General features: G+C 40.2%; 1 protein-coding gene across 8 annotated transcripts in view; it reads right to left on the bottom strand.

Annotated features, from left to right (window-relative positions):
* FYN (FYN proto-oncogene, Src family tyrosine kinase) overlaps nt 1-15,083 on the bottom strand; it is a 140,241-nt gene that overhangs the window by 20,647 nt on the left and 104,511 nt on the right. For 6 of the 8 annotated variants that reach the window (XM_030447632.1, XM_030447633.1, XM_030447636.1 and 3 more), the window contains 4 exons: nt 13,968-14,071; nt 9,278-9,427; nt 5,881-6,045; nt 1,309-1,488 (listed from right to left, as the gene is read on the bottom strand). In XM_030447632.1, coding sequence (XP_030303492.1) covers nt 1,309-1,488; nt 5,881-6,045; nt 9,278-9,427; nt 13,968-14,071 — 599 coding nt within the window. Of the gene's footprint in view, nt 1-1,308; nt 1,489-5,244; nt 5,401-5,880; nt 6,046-9,277; nt 9,428-13,967; nt 14,072-15,083 lie in introns of all 8 variants that reach the window. The other 2 variants (XM_030447638.1, XM_030447639.1) reach the window with 2 other exon arrangements.

Genomic DNA, 15,083 nt, shown 5'->3' with positions numbered 1-15,083 from the left:
TAGCACGAACTTTAGAAAACCACTATTCAAAATTAGAGAAGATGAAGCAGAGATAAAATTAAAGCAATGTAAGCCAAAGCAGTAAGACATAGCTCCCCTGTGCAAGAGAAAGGAAGGTTCTCCATCGCTTTTAAAAAAAAAAGCCTAGGATGCTATACCTCCCTTCTCAATCTTGTACTCAAATTCCCAATTTTTGTGGCAGTCTCCTCTAAATAAGGTCAGTGAACTGGCTTAATAAATAAAGAGAGAAGACAGATGATTAGGCGTTTCTCCCTTGATAAATTGTCAGCCTCAAGCTCAGATCCAAAGATGTAAAATGTTACAGTAAAAACTAGTAAAGTAAGCCAAAATAAACCACGTACTTCTGAAGGATTTTGCAAAGTCTTTTTTTAAAGGGGAAAAAGCACATGCTTGTCACTGAGACATATGATTAAAGTTTGAGTTAGTCAGGGCTTGGACGCCACTGAGGAGGGAGGTGGGCAGGCACCTGCCAGGAAAATAAAAAACAACTCCAAATAGACTGAAAAAAATGCACTTAACATTTCAGAGTGTATCCTCCAACGTACAATGAAACTTCCCTGTGAGAACTTATGTTTCCTATTTGGTTCACTTGCTTTTCCAAAACAAGCAGATTTTTTTTCTCTGCTCTCAGCTCCCCTGCTGGAGATCTGATGGAGTGAAAAGTTTTCCTTTTCTCATTTTACTACATCATTACCAGTTAAGTAGCTCACAGACAAAGAAAAGGGGAAAGGGGAAGGGGAGAAAGGAAAGAATTGTGCTTGCAAGCAACACATTAAAAAGATAAATGAGGTGGACTGAAAATTAAGCTGTGATCTGAGAGTGAAGTGCATGTGACACAACTCAGGATTGCTAAAAGAAGAAACAGAAATCTTAGGCTGACAAGTAAACACTGAAAGTAGATGCCAGATATGAACTCTCTGGCGCCAGGAAAATCTAGGATCTTGGGAAGCAGCATGTAATATAATTCAAACCTAGAAAATGCAAATCTCCACTTGTCAGTGAAGTTTAGATGATGATGCAGTTGGAAGCACTTAGACTGAACCAACTTCTGCTTTCCCCCCTTGCCAGATTTTCTTTGTACATCTCTTCGATTTCAGGTTTTGGGCCCAGTTCAGAGCTGAACTCATAATTCTTCTGAAGCCAGAGGTGAATTAAGCTTTCTGTTCCCTCTCTCTTTCCTGACACACTATTCATGCTTCACAGTGCACCTCCCTCTGGATCCTCAAGGAGCATTAACAAAAAAAAAAAAGAATGTTTTTTTATCAAGGGCAGCAGCTCTGGCTTCACCTTTGCTCATGTACTCCGTGACAATATAGATAGGTTCCTCAGATACCACAGCATAAAGTTGAACCAATTTGTCATGCTTTAGCTTCTTCATGATTTGGGCTTCCTCTAAGAAGGATTCTGGAGACATAGTGCCAGGCTTCAGGGTCTTGATAGCCACTTTAGTATTTCCATTCCATGTACCTAAAAGCACAGATACTTAGTTAGATTAAACATTTTCTGTTCCTTTTTCTGCCTGATGTCTAATGTAACCAAGGACTAAACTAGCAAGGACACTTAATATAATTATTTTTTAAAGATGAGACTTCCAATGTTGCCTATGTTGCCTTATCATTATATTCCTCCCACACCTCCCACATATTTTACTTTTTTTCTATTATACTGAAAAATAATACCCCCATTGGCACTGGGGCACAGTTGCTGTTGTTCTACTCAGGCAATGCTTCCACTGATGTCCACAGAAACCTTCCCTGAGTAAGAAACGTGGGACTGCTGAGACCCATCCTCATGCATTCACAGAACTGATACAGGCAGCAGCGCAGCTTCAGTCATAGATTTGGATTACAAAACTGGTTAAAACCAGAACTTTCCATTTGCAAGACATTTTGACTGTTTGGTGTTGTTCTAAGTCAGAAGAAAAAATATATCCTAAGAAAAACTCCCAATAAACAAATTCTGAATTGATTTCATTTGAGAAACACAGGTGTGTTTCCAAACTGAAATGCATCTTTTCCCTTCCCCTCCTCACCCCCAGAAGCCCAGCAGTGGCTGATTGAAGATGAGGTGGTTCCTGTTCAGTTCACTTTGTTCTTTACTTGTGGTCAGCACTGAAATGGACAAGTTGCATAATTTTTCAGCCATCATCTACCAAGCCTTCTGTAACACCTGAAAGCCTGCAGAAAGACCTGGAGAGAGCTGGGGAAGGCTGACTCAGGGTATCCCACAAGAGGTAGGGCTTCACTCAGGTATTTGCAAGGGGGAGAAGGAGGACTGGAAAGAAAAAAAAACCCAAACAAAACACCTGCCTATGTTGATAGTTTTTGGTTTTTGGTTTTTTTTTTTTGTTTTTTTGTTTGTTTTGTTTTGTTTTGTTTTTTTGGAAGGGGTGGGAGACAAGGGAAGAATGTTAAAATGGGCAGAAATATCACTTTTCTAATGCCTTATGATTGTTCCTTCCCCAAACTTGCCAGAACTCAGCTCCAGAGACAGGGCTAAAATGGCTTTGAATGGGATCTGTGATCTGTTGATATTGGAGCTGCTGTGTAGTAAGACAGAACAATACTAAATGACTTCAGGAATTAATGACATTGGGTAAAAATTACTCCTCTGTACTTAAGCATGAGGATAGCAGCAGGCCTATGTAGTACATGAGGACTCAGACTCAGATCTAGTTTCTGTAAATTAAGATATCAGCAAAAAAGATTATATGTAAAATAAGCCTGGTTTGCCTTTGTTAAAAGCATACTAACAGATACCAGGGCTCAGCTGCTGCCTGGGAACTGGTTAAGCCAAAATAACTTCATCATGAGCTTTTGCAACCTGCCAGAGCATAAAATGAGCTGGATTGGGTTTTGTGCAAGTGGTTGGGTCCCAGCTGCCACCTTGCCCAGCTGAGGTCAGGGGAGGAGACACAGGGGCACCACTGCTTGTGGTGTCCCTCACTTTTAGGGCAATCCCCTCAGTGACACATGGCAATGCTGTCTGAGGGGGGCATGAGGTACATGTTAACCAAAGGTGTGCAGTGCAAGTTCGGTTTTCACTTGATTTTCTTCTGCCAGTTCAGTGCCAGGTGCTGCCACATCTCTCTACCAGTGGTGAAGCATTGTCTTGAGTTACCATCACCACTGTCCCTGTGTGCTTGAGGAGGACTCTTGAGGTCTTCGTTTCACTCAGTTCTTCAAATGAGAGCTTGTGAGCTGGGAAGGATGAAGTTTCACCTCCTAATTTCAAGCAAGGCAGCCAAAATCTTTTTTGATGGGTGAAAGGGAGTGTGTGTTCTATCTGGAGACACTGAGGCTCTGGACCACAGCAGGCTGTTGATCACAGCCACATCACAGAGATGCTGCCAATTATTTGAACCAGGAATGAAACCCTCGTTTCATGGGCACCAGGGTTTATGTCACTGACATTAGTAAACTAGGATTTTACCTGGTGTGTTAACAGGATTAATGGTGTATTATCTGTTTGCATTGCTTTAATAAAAATCCCCATACTTATTCTATGACCATGAAGTTTTTTCAGCAGTTCTATTTTTAAATGCTTTTATTAATTTCTCCATTTAAAAAAACAAAAATAAGCCAAAAAAGGTTAACTTATCCTCTCAGCCAGATTTCAGTTTGTTAAATTTTCTTGTTGTGGTTTGGTACGCTTCTGTCTAATAAAAAATTAGCATAGACTTCCCTCTGAATTCCTCCCATATGTAGTTAGTTACTACTTAATGAATTTAAAAATAATTTTTTACTGTGTTAAGATATTTCAGTTTGGAAATGCTACAGGACTTTTAACATGTTTTTACTATACATTATTGTAAGAAACACAATGTCATAATTGTAATACTAATTTTTGTGTTTCTGACAGATATTTGGTAGTGGTATTTGGCACCTTATTTCTCACAGGTGTGGTTTGTTGGGTTTTGTTTTGTTTTGTTTTGTTTTTAAATTGCACTCATTACTTTAGCTTATTGTATCAACTTAAGATCCATGGGATACAAAACTGAGGACTAAATATTACCATCAAATTGAAACTCTTACATGCATTCAATATGGAGATCAAGAAGGCAGAAATGCAGTTTTCTGGGGATGCTAACAGAAAACATAGGTAACTTTCTTTGCAAAAGGCCAACTATAAATCTGTGAAATTGTGTAAATATCTGTATTTCTAGTCTATAAACTCTATAAATTGCACAGACTTGATGCCATGCTACTTTCTGTAGTTTTGCAATGGAAAACAGCTGCAAGAACCCAGGAGAGCCTGCTGGTTATTTTGCATGTACATACTTTTGTGTCACTGGAACAAAAAGAATGACCAAACTGCTCCACCATTTCGTTTTTCTGAAGAAACAACATAGAGTGATTCCTTATTTGAATTGGTTGTTTTAAAGAGGATTTGCAGAATGCAAATTTGAGCTCACATCTCATTAAAATTGAGCTCACATCTCATTAAATGGCATCCAAAATTGAGCTCACATCTCATTAAATGGCCACTATATTGTGTTTCCATACTATAGCCATACTAAGATTTATGTATGTTATAAATTGTTATTGTTTTATAGTAATTAAAAGAAGAGCCATAGAGGGGGGCAGTAATGAAATTTGCAAGTGTGCAGAAAACAATTTCAGTGGATTTGGAAAATGCCAATATTTCCACTCTTCAAAGTGGGGGTTCAACTGGGCTGGGCAAGTCTTGCATCTCTCGTCCCTGGTCTCTAGACAGACCTATGGGGTTCTGCAGCTCATCCAGATTTCAAAAAGAGACTTAAAGAAGTGGATGCATGGGAAAGCTAGCTTGACAATATCAAGTTGAGGTACTTGCCATTATTTTTAAACTGGGAGAGCACTTTCAGGGCCAGATAACATCAGGGCTAAAACACACGAGGAAATAAAAATGATTACCAGATTAAGTTCTGGTTAGCCATTCTGCCTTACAAGTGTAGCATCACTCCTATTTTAACATCTAGCAATTGTGTAGTCACCCAAATAAATGAAATGCAATTAAGGAAGTTTAATCCCCTACTCTCTCATATCAGTGGGTAGAAGTGAAAGAATGTTTCCCTATGGATTACTGCATTTAGGTCTGGCTGGTTTAGGAGATATAGGCTACCATTTCATACTATTTTTATCTTTTTTATCTTTTAGCTTTAAGATTTCAACTTGAAATGTTTATTTCTGCCAAGAGGGTCTTAAAAGATCCATCCAAAGCAAAATATATTCTCTGCCTTACCACGCCACACTTCAGCGAAACACCCCTGCCCAAGCTTCTGTTCCAGAAATAATGAATCACGTGCAACTTCCCATGCATCTTTAGCCAATCCAACAGTTTGTGGGGTATTATTCGTAGCAATCACAGTTAAGTTAAAACACAAACCATCAGCTTTCTCTATAGGAGAGGAAATTAATAAAAAAAACACACTTATAATCCAAAATTATGCATGCATTGAGAAAGATGGAAGGTGACTTGTCTTCTCAGTGCTGCATGAAAATTCATTTGCAAACACTGATTTTTGGAAGCTGAAGGTATAGACTTTTTTGTTAGCTTGCAGAAAAAGGCTCCTTGGTCTAATTAATAGATTACTGTGTGAGCCTTGATTTATTATTAAGACAGTGGTAATTTGTCAAGATCAAACCTTCCAAGGAAACATGGAATTTCAGCTTTCTTTTGCCATCAATAACAGTGAAAGCTGAACATTAAAGAATCTCAAAGTCGAAGACCTAATTCCAAAGGCATTTTTCCTAACAGTCCGAGCTTTATTCTTTTTTTTTTTTTTTTCCTTGTGGGTCACAGTGTCCTCAGTTTTCACCTTCCATCTTGTAATCCCCACACAGAGAGCTATTTTAGAATAATTATTATGCTCCATACCCATCCATACTTCCCCAAACTGCCCATTTCCCAGTCTCTTGATCAACTGTAGGGATTCTCGTGGAATTTCCCAGACATCTTTGGTTTTGACAGACAGATCAGTAAGCCTTGGCATTCCTTTATGACAGGGGACTACTAAGCGGCAGCAAAGACCTGCAGCTCTCTCTGATGGAGCCAGAAGTGAAGCCAACAGCAAAGGAGAGGAAAGAAAAAAAAGTGTGACATGAAACAAAAACAGTAAGCATAAAAACAATGCTACTCACAACAGCTGTTAGTTGCATACCACAAAGCATCCTGGAAGATTAGAAAATGAACACTGAAACATACTCATTTGAGACAGAACAGGAAATATTTTAGTCTCTGATTCCATAGCCTGAAATGGAAGGTGACCACCAATGGTTTCTCTTAAGACTCAGGTTTTCCCTGAGTATTGCACTACAACAACTTCACAAGTGACTGGTATACTATAGTACAGTATAACTTTAAAAAAATGATCTGTAAATCACAAGCTGAATTGTTTCTGTACTGTGAACAAGAAGAACAAAAAAGATGCCCCTTTTCTAAAAATCACAGCCATGAAAACTTGGCAGACTTTTTTGCCTTTTTTTTTTTCTAGGTAGCCTTCAAAAAGGTAGTCTGTATAGTCCACTCTGTAAAAAGGTGTTTTTGTAGGTGACTTGTAAAAAACTTTTTCTGCCATTCTCTCTAAAGCAGATCCTGATTAGTGTAGGCAGTTAGTCCTACATCACTTGGGGCAGATTCATCATACTTATTGCTTCCAAAGCTTCACAGAAGAGTGAACTGACAACAGTCACAGTATATTTTAGCAGGAGTAAACCCAGATATAGATATAAAGTATGCATATATACACACATATTGCTGTGTAATATACTATGCTGCACAAAGCAGACTACAACATAAAGCTTGCACAGCCGCTTGTATCTTAAAACACGTGCAGCAGAGCAGAACAAGGTGGGGAACTGCAGTTGTATTTCAGACTCAAACATCTTTATTCTCCTGTGCATGTTTTTCTTTTTTTTCCTCAGTATGTGAACAGTTTGTTTCAGCATCACAGGGTGGGCAAGCAATGAAGCTCCTGGCAACACTAAGCTCTACCTCCTCAGCACTTAGGAGTGGTGGGGACATCCCTATGGACACCCTGACATCAACCTCATTGTGTCTCCTGTAGCACGATGACAAGGACCACACCACAAGGAAGATTTGCTGACTGGTTGGCCTGCCTTATGCCAAGAGGTTCTTATAGGAACATTAGGATAGGGACTACTGAAAATCTGGGTTGTATCTGGAAAACTTCCTTATGAGTTTGGACAGCTGCAGATAGAAACTGGAGGTTTTTAAGAACTCCTTGTTTCCTTTAATGGAAAAAATAAGCTTGGCATGCTGGTGGTCCAGAGCAGCCCAGGCTGCATGCCCAAGAGCTTATGCTTGACAGGACAGCTGTTGGGTTTCAGGTGAATGTTGCTTCAACTTCAGATGTGCTTCAGTCTGAGGTCAGGACACCCTGGGGCTCTCAGTATTTTTTCATTTGTAAATCTCATCTGTAAAATCCAGACACTGCAGATAACTTTATTACCCAGGTAAGAAGGGATAAGAGGGATGTGTGAGTAACAGGGGTACCCAGCAGTGTAATGGGAACCCAGCACAGGGATACCTGAGCTGTGTCTGCACAAAGGTGCACTTTGTACTGCTGGCTCCTGACCCAGGACTGCTTAGAGGAGACAAACTACACACTGTCTACCTGGGTAGCCTGGTTTCCAGCTGCTTGGACAGGAGGGGTCTTGGAGCCTGGACCTTGGAGCTATGGGATGAAAACTGATGGGTGAGCTGCAGGGCACTCCTGTCCTGCTGTGAAAGCACTGAAGAGCCACTCAGCCTGGCTCTTTAGGAATGATGCTGATCTTTATGGAGTCATCTGGGCACCTTTGAGCTCTCCCTACAAGTAAATCTAGGATCTCACAAGGTGTTGTGCTAATCTACCTCTCATGATCCAGATTGCAGAGTGGATGCAGTCTTTTAAGGTTTCGAGTCAGCTGGGACTGGCATGGAATGAGGGTTCCTGTGCCCACCTGAGCCTGGGAGACCACAGGGGAAACCTGTGCAGTGTGGGTCTCTACTATGCCCTCATGAGATACCCTGCCTGGATCTTACTATGCCTTTGTGCTGCACAGAAATGTCTGCTTCCAGTCCTATTTGTTCCTGCATCTGTGCATGGAGAATGCACCACCCAAGTGATCTGACCACTAAAAGTTAACATATACCAGCTGGTATAGTGTGGTTGAAAATTATGTCCCTTACATGTGAGTTTTTAGAAATTATTTAGCTTAGTTTATAATGTAGAGTCACCAGAAACAATTAGGAATTCTCCCAGGCAGCATATACCCATCAGGAGCTGGGTGGAGAAGACAGCCAGATGTGTAGTATGAATAGCATAAGAATACAGCAGACAGAATACAAAGAATACAGAAAAAACAACCCGCAGAGAAGTTGATTTCCCAAGTAAAAATAATGAAATTTTTGGAGCAGTGAGCATTTGAGGTCATCTGTTAATATTATGAAAAGCTAAAGTAAGGAAAAAATAAAAAGCAAAATAATTTAAAATATGAATTTCTGTTTTAAAAATGATGGAGAGAAGCATCTCAGTCTTCTATGTAAGAAATACATGTCCTTTGCAGAGGTCTGAGGGATTCAATGTTGTGTTTGTTGTACATCAATCACCAATGACAGCAGAGTGCACTTGAATAGTGCATGCCACATTTTAACCACAGGAATTAAAAAAAAAACAAAACAAAAAAGAGAAGAGAGCTTGGTGGGTGAATACAAATAGTGCAAAGAAGCACATAAGGAAATATCCACCTTGTTATATTTATTTTTAAAATTGGACATATTACAATTTAAATATTAATACTTTGCACATTGAACTCAAATCCAGTAGGATAATTCGAGTCAAGTAATATATGTGAGCCTTTTGGTCATTGCTTTAGGTGACTGAATCCCACGGTGCAATTCCCTATTTGCTTTATTAGCAATGGTGTGCTACAAAACAGCACATATTAGCACTTGCCTATGCACAGGGAATGGATGCTTTGAGACATGCAAGTCAAATTCAGGAATTCTGTTTGCTTAGAAGAGGGAAAGAAGGCAAAGCCTTTACCTCAGTAGAGCTCTAGCTTTTAAAAGCTCTGCTGCTGTACACTGTGAATGGCACTCGAAGCCATTTTAAACTGTAGTGGGAATGGGATAACAGAAGATGCATTACAACAACCAAGAGACATAGCTGAAATGACTCTTTAGGGCATCTTACACATATATCAGCTCGGCAGAAAACAGTTCAGTTTTTAAATACTTCAGAGTGCCATGTATTATCTGTAAAAATTACCTGAATAATGCTGAACCAGCTGCTGGAGGGTTTCAAATTGTGCCCGAGTTGTGATATAATATCCACCATTGTCAAGTTTACGAATCTTATAATGTTTGACATGATCTCCTTTCATATCATCCCAGTCTCGAATAGACAGGGAATAGGCACCTGTTCCAAGACAAGGAGAAATAGAAAATGGTAAGCAGCTTTTAGACACAAAGATTTTGGTGTGCTGGTCAGTTATTATTAAGGGAAAGAGAAATTGTTTCCAACAATGCTTACTGCACCTTGGGAAAAAACCCCAACCAAGTGAATCTAACACAATGAAATAAGTATCAAATATATCCTGTGATGTTCACACCATGTCCTTCTCACACTTTTCTAGGAAGAAATCAGGACTTCTGTGTAAATGAAAACTCACATTTTAACATTTACTGCTTCAGGTTGTTAAATTGACTTTTCCTATTCTAAGTGTCAGATTACACTGCAAATACTACACTTTAGGTAAATGCCACTGGGTGGTAAATATCAAGATTTTTATAGGAAGTACTGGAGATAATGACTTTATGTATGTGCAGTGGTTTTACCCAGACAGATCCCAAACTCCTTCACAAACATTGAACAACCAGATTAGCATATTTTGTATGTCCCAGTCTTTGGCAGGTGGTACCACACCAAGACTGCACACCATGACATCTGTAAGAACTGCATGTTTCACTTGCCAAATCCATGTTGGAGCTTTAGAGCTTACTGGTGGGATTCAGATGCCCAAACACAGGGGTTAAGTGCCACGTGAGATGCGCCAGGACATCCTGCTTGGCAGTCTTCCCACAGGCTGTCACTTGGTTTCATTCACATGGATACCCTGCAGGAATTTCAAATGGCTCTGGATGCTCACGGCTGGGTAAAGGAACCTCACTCAGCTGAGGGGCTGGATTGGGGTACACAGCTAATTTTAGGTGCAGCTAGGGCTATCTGCAGATGGGCTATGGGCTTAATTTAGGTGCCAGCCTTCTGGTGCTGCTGGGGCAGCTGAATCCGAGCCTGGCTTCCATGAGTGTTATGGTGCCAGCTTCCTGCTGACTGTAAAGGGAGCTTGGTCACCTATGTGGGGAACTGCATAATTCAGGCATCTTCATTTGAAACACCTTCCTGTTCCACATGCAGTGGCACACACTGGCTCTCTGGTGTGTCACAAGAAAAGCCATGTTGTAAAGCACAGTGAAGTTTCTGAGCAAATGCAGGGCCATTTCAAAGACAGTGAGGGAGACAAGTCTTCACTCATGGCTAGGATGAATTTTGTGTTTACCCAAAGGTAATTCAGACATTAAGAGAAAAAAGAAAAACCCTGTAGATAACTGGCAGGAAGTCTGAGCTGCTTTCACTGGTAACCTGGTATGTCAGCTAAGGGCAGGAAAGGATCACTGGCAGAGAATTCTGGACAACATGAAAAGCAAAGTGATTTCCTACAGGTATTATAACAAAGAGCACCGACTGCCACTAATCCCAAGTCAGTGTTCTTTTCAAAACACCGGGCAGGTTCACATGCTCCAGACCCACCTTCAGCTAAGAAAAATGGTTTAAAGACACACAGACACACCCCAGTTAGGTAGCTGAGATTCCTGGTGTAAGTTGTCTTTCCTGGGTGTTTCTCCAGGAAGAAGTTTCTCTGACCACATTAACCTGCAACAGGTCACACTGCTGAGTGGCTCAGAGCCAAGGGGGATGCAGTGTACAAAATATCTCCACCCTGACTCCAAGGACTTCTTGAATTCCCTGTTGTTTGCCCTCTAAATAGCAGGAAAAGAGCCAGCTCTTCCACAGATGATTCTGGTTTATGCGAATGGGAGACACCCTGAGAGGAGTGACAGAATTTTTCTTTCTCAGTGTAGGAAAATACTGTTTCTTTACTGTATTTTTCTGAAGTTCTCCCACTGAGTAACTACATCTCTCCCAACCAGGAGTTCAAAGCTTTTTTTGGGGATTTGCAAGCATATCTTGTGCATGCTTTCTACCTCCACTCTGGGATGTGCAGTGTCAGCCTACTTTTAAAATTTTCCAGGCAGCGTTCTCCACCTCTGCACTTTTGAGTTTTGATCCATTGGCAGCAGCTGTATTTTCTTTAGTCACGCTCCCTGCCTATCTGGTCACTATTTTAGATTCTTTAGGAAAATGTAAACAATCTGTGGCTCCAGGTCTGCAATCAGAGCTGTGTGGGTGGCCCTCTGTGGACCCCCAGTGACCTCAGATCAAGTTGCAGGACTGGAGCTTTAGTTCAAATCTGGACAAAAACAAGAACCGAGATGGATTTCATTATTCATTAATTTGGGCTGTTGGTTATTTATGCTATTCATTATTACCTGATGATAAATGCAAATATAACAGCTATACATAATAAAAATTGGATAAAATACGACATTGCAATATATCATATTAATGAATTTTTTAAAAAAATAAACCTAAACCCAGACTGCTTTTGGAGGGTGGAGATTGAAACCAGGTGAAAAATTACACAGACAAGAGCTGCCAAAGTATCTAGATAGTCAGGCACTGAAAAAAATGAAAAGCCAGCTCCATATGATTTATTTTGGAAGTAAGAAGAGAAGGCAAACATGATCAAGGGAGGTTAAGTTCATGCTGAACTCATCCATGATGATACTTTTAACATGATCCTGATTAATTTTATTATTGTTATTATTTAAAGCAGAAGGGACGATTCTAGGTCACAAAACAATTCCTGCCTCAAGCCCAAGATGACTAGCTGAAAGAAGGCCTTTTGAGAAGACTTATGGAAAAATGCACCATTCCATCCCTCCCAGCTGACTTTTTTCTCTCTCATGCACAACAAGCTCTCTCTGTTTTCTTCTAACAACATACTGAAACACTACAGGGATGAGAAGGGAAATGGGCATTTTTGACAAAACCCACGCATGTTTGTTTTTTCCCAATGGCTTTGATGCAAACTTAGCCTGAAGATGTAGAAAGCCTTGAGTTCCTCTGCAAAGGCATTAATCTGCCTGCTGTAAATCCATCCATAATGGATTACTCCATTTCCCCAATGCTTTTGTGTCTCGGAAGAAAACCTAGAAAAAAGCCCTGACTTAGCTAAGTAAACAGCCCCGCAAAACATAATCCCTATCACTGGATAAAAACCAGTCAAAACAGACTAAACTGATAAGGTGGCTTGGGGAAACAGTGCTGTGTTTGTTTTGAGGATCTATGCCTGCTTACATGTGTGAGTTTTCAAACTTAGCCCAGAGTGGAATGAAGTCCTGCTCTTCCAACACATCACAACAACTGTTGGTGAAAACAAACAGGTGGAAGCTATTTGCAGAAAAAAGAGCAATTTGAAGCCTGCCTTGCTCCTGGTGAGACATAAGGTATGGTGAAGCTGTGCGGTGACAAGATGGGAAAATAGCTGTCTAAAGCAACAGCATGTCTGCACAGATCTTGCCTCACATGTAGACCTCAGAGTTATGGGCAAGGCGGGAAGAATCCAGTGACTGCACGAGTCAAAAATAAAACTTGAAATTTTAGATTACAGCATCTGAAGATAGGTCAGGCAGAGAGGAGTGGGATGTAGTGCTTCTCTCTCTCTAAGCCCCTTTACCAGCTGTGACTCCAGCCACTTTGCATGCTAACTCTAGCTGACAGTGTTCTCTGATCAAAGCACTGACAAGTCAATGTTTTAATTACATGAACCATTATTACACTTCAGAACTTACAGGGAATTAATTCTAGTGATTTATGCTTCCCACAGCTATTGTTTTGGAGTGCTGGTTAATTGAGAAATAGCCAGGTTTGGTTTCACTTAGTTGCAGATTTTCTACGCAGTAGTTCTCTGAGTTAGAGAGATCTTCTCATACATGTGAAGCTTTGAAGATGTTGACAGGCCTCAAAAATGTAAAAGCAAAGAGAGCACCCACCAAGAAAAATGGAATTTCTCCAATATTTTTAGAGAGAAGGAGGAGAATACATCCTTCCACTTGACTTCAACAGAATGGATGCAGTTGAATACTTTATGAATATATTAATTAGGAATATATTCAAGTAATTTTACTGTTAATCTAATAGTTAAAAATGGTTACATCTTTTTTTTCCCCTTCTCTGCAGAGATCCAGCATTCCAAAATAGAAAGGCAAAAAAATCACAAAATAATAATCAGCACTTCATTCCTCCCTCTCAAATCTTATCTTACATCTTCCAAGCCAAGAAAGTTCAAATATTCTGTGTGTTCAGAAATAAGCAGTAATTATCACCAAACTAGACTGGAGATTCCCAGAATCTGATCACAGTATGGCAGCTGCCTGTGACTGGACCTGAATGTGGACACCAGGATGTACCCTCCAGGAGCTCTGTAGCTGCTCTTCTGAGGAGTTACCCTCCACCCATCTCGACTGCAAAAGTAGGAGCCTCAGCACAGGTACTGAGAGAGACAGTGCTGTGTTCTGAGTGTGACAGCAGAACACTCTGTGCATGACTTACACTGCAGAAACCATGGGTTAGGCATGGCATGGGTTGCACTTGGCTTCTTCTCTGCTTTGAACACTCACCCTAAGACCTCAGACATCTAATTCCCTAGCACGTATACCCACAAGATGACACTTATCTCTACCTTCATACCATTGAAAACAGTATTTCACAAACTTAGCACGATTTTTCTCATGTATCTTCTCATTTATGGTCATAATAACCTTGGCCAGCCTACCTTTGGTAGTTTCACTTTCCCGGATCAGGAAGGTACCTCTGGGGTTTCCAAAAGACAACAGCTGCCTCTCAGCATCTTTTCGGCCAAGTTTGCCAAAGTACCACCTTAGGGAAACACCAGAAATAGTGATACAAATGCTATATAGGATTACTAGGTAATGTCACAGAGCTTAGACATGGAAAATTATTTGTAGAAACTACAGTTAATCAAGTATATTTAACCATTTTTGTCACACTGTGTCTTTTTTATTGTGGTGGGAAGGTAAAGTGAAAAGCTGTGTAGTAGATGTTGCATATGTTGTGCAGCAGCACTTAGGGTTAAGCCTATAATCAATAGATGCTGAGAATGCTTCTTTGGTGTCTTATCAAAATAGACAGAAGAAGACTTGGCAGGGGGAAGGGACAGACAAGAAAAAGAGCAGAAAAGTGCATCGTTGCTAAAAAGAAGGGGTTTTATTACAGATGTTGCTATAAACTACATAATTGACTCCCATAGTGGTGCAGTAGTACTAACTTTTTGTGCAGCACAGCTAGAGAAGAGAAACCAGATACAACCAGTTAACCATGGCTGTATAAACCTTTCAGACTTTTGGTAACTTTTTACTTTCCTGAAGTAAACAGTACAAAAAGCACAACTTGAAGTACAGACTACAGTAGTATCTGCTCAGATATATATGCTCTTCCAGTGTATGTTTTATACTGAAAATAGCATGGATACACACAGCACTCCATTTTTTTGCATAGATACATCCTCAAAATGCTGCCTGCTGTATGTGTTGCAGGCATCCTACCTATTGGTAGGTATCTGTTGATACAACATGTCCTGTTTCAGAGAGTCTGCACACTAATTGACTCCAAATATTTTAACAAGTTGGTTCAGGAAAAGCAAGGACACCTTTCAATTTAAGGTTGAAATTAGCTGACACTCAAATAAAGGAAGCAAACCCATGTTCCTTTAGGTTTTTTTCTTTGTTTTGACATTGAAAAAGCACTGAGCTTGTGCTTTTGTTACTAATTACCTAATTATTTATCAGAGCAGTTAGGAACTGAAATAAAAATAATGTAAGTAATTTGAAAAATTGCTGCAATTAGTCAAAACCAACTCCTCAAACCTCCT

Source organism: Calypte anna, chromosome 3 (genome assembly GCF_003957555.1).
Source record: "Calypte anna isolate BGI_N300 chromosome 3, bCalAnn1_v1.p, whole genome shotgun sequence".
Taxonomy (NCBI): Eukaryota; Metazoa; Chordata; class Aves; order Apodiformes; family Trochilidae; genus Calypte; species Calypte anna.
Note: the sequence above shows the minus strand (reverse complement) of the source record. Positions and strands in the feature narration are given on the sequence as shown.